We start from the raw sequence: 1983 nt of genomic DNA on the forward strand, positions 1-1983 counted from the left end.
ACTGGTCACCAGTCAGTCACAGTTGTATTCCGTCAGTGATTTTACAGCATCAATATGTCTGTGACAGGGACGGTGTAGCCCGGGAGTCCCGGCAGTTACGTTTCCCAGGCTGGCACTGAACTCGGAACTCGGCCCGGACTCCGGGACTCAGTGAAAGCCGGGCCCCGGCGGCCCGCCCGGGACTCCCGGTAGTAAAAACTGAGTCCGCTGAACCTGACAACGGAAAGTCAAGACCAGTCAAGGCAGCATGGTGGGAGGGACTCTGGAGAACTCTGGAGAGGGGACTGACGACAAGGCCGAGCTGAGAAGCCTGCATGGGAGCTGAATGAGAAGATCGATTGCCAGACATGCCGACAGTTCGCTTTCAGTTCACAACTCTAGAGCAGAAGAGATCCAAGGCTGCTGGGGTTGTTGCGAGGGCATGGAGGAGTCACAGGGCCAGGATGATCTACCGAGAGGTCAAGTTGCTGAAGGAGCAGGAGCGTCTGCTGGCAGAGCAACGCGATCGGAACATCCAAGAAGCTGAGGTCAGATCCGAAACCTTGCATAAGGTCTGTCCCTGTTTCCCCCCGCTCATTGTTGCCGCAGGAGTTTGCTAAGGCCAGGAGGGCCAAGGAGAGGAACAAGCGATCTCACAAGATCTCTAGAGCCCACAGGACGCCTGACCTCAACGAGATCCTCACTGGGAGCCTTGGAGGGCAGCTGGAAGACGCTGAGGAGGGAGGAGGATACGACGTGTTGAAACCTTCGTGGGGCCTCGATATCCCGAGGGTTGCGCTACCGAGTCTCTACTCTAAGATGAAGGAGAGGATAATGAGATACAACACTCCAGGCTTCATCAGCTTCTCCAAGATGGACGAGGATGGCATGTTGAGGTCTAGAAGCAGGGTGTACAGAGAGCCTGTTCGGACGAAAACCAAGTTTCCGTCTCTCAACGCCTCCCCGAAGCTCCACTGGCAAGGTTTGGGGGGTCCCTGGTGCGTCTGTTGTTCTCTGGTGAATGTTCTTGCAGTTCCTGTCGAGTACATTGAGACGTTTGCTCCGAGCTTCGAGGTGTTGAGATCTGTGTTTGACGATGAGACTGCCGAGGGGCAGTTTGATGAATTGATCAGGTAGGAAGATACTTAGCCTCTTCCTCTTCCTCGTCCTCGTCCTCGTCCTCGTCCTCGTCCTCTTCCTCTTCCTCCTCGTCCTCGTCCTCCTTCTCCTCGACATCCTTTCGCTCCTCGTCTTCTTCTTCCCCAACTTCCCTCTCTTTGTTTGCTGCCGATGAGTTCTGCAATCGTTTCAGAGCTCAAGAGTTTGCTGATGCAGCCGCGTTGATTGAGCTGCAAGGAAATTTCGCCATCGACGAACTGATTTGTTTTGTGTCTGGTTGTATTGGACCTCAACTTCACTGTAAGTGATGGTTTGCATATCAGGGGAGCAAGAGAACGAACAAAGAAAAGAGGTAGAGATGTTGCTGATGTTTGACAAGAGAGGTCGAACGATGTTTGTTGCAGATAGAGAGACGAATGCGTTCTTGCTGCTGTCTCATGCACAGAAGCTGTGTGAACGGATGGCGAGTTTGATGGAGGAGGATGAAGAGGAAGGTTACAGCAGCTCGTCAGAGTCTGAACGGTCTGTTGATGAGCAGAGGGAGAGGAGGGAAGGGGAGGGGAGGGGAGAGCAGAGGAGAAAGAGAGGGGAGGAAGAGAGAGGAGGGGAGGGGAGGGGAGAGAGGATGAGAACGAGAGGGGAAGAGGAGAGAGGAGGGGAGGGGGGAGGGGATGATATCATGATGGGACGGTGATTGTGTTTGTTCTTATAAGATCTCGGAGCAAGACAAGGAAAGGACCAACACTTTCTCGTCAACCATCTGGCGTGTCGTTGATCGCCTGGGTTAATGACGCAGCTTCGCAATATCATTACATGTAAGAGAAGAGAAGAGGGGAAGAAGAGGAGGAGGAGGAGGAGGAGGAGGAGGAGGAGAAGGAGGAGGAG

At 53.8% G+C, this 1983-nt stretch overlaps 1 protein-coding gene across 1 annotated transcript; it reads left to right on the plus strand.

Annotated features, from left to right (window-relative positions):
• Positions 1–347: 347 nt before the first annotated feature.
• GUITHDRAFT_149685 (hypothetical protein) lies at positions 348–1592 on the plus strand (the record flags this gene model as incomplete). Its single annotated transcript, XM_005817685.1, has 5 exons — positions 348–527; positions 589–961; positions 1013–1112; positions 1292–1398; positions 1503–1592. Coding segments are annotated over 5 exons (850 nt in total), but the record flags the coding sequence as incomplete, so codon positions are not given.
• Between the last annotated feature and the right edge of the window lie 391 nt (positions 1593–1983).

Source organism: Guillardia theta (assembly GCF_000315625.1).
Source record: "Guillardia theta CCMP2712 unplaced genomic scaffold GUITHscaffold_676, whole genome shotgun sequence".
In the NCBI taxonomy this organism is placed as follows: Eukaryota; class Cryptophyceae; order Pyrenomonadales; family Geminigeraceae; genus Guillardia; species Guillardia theta.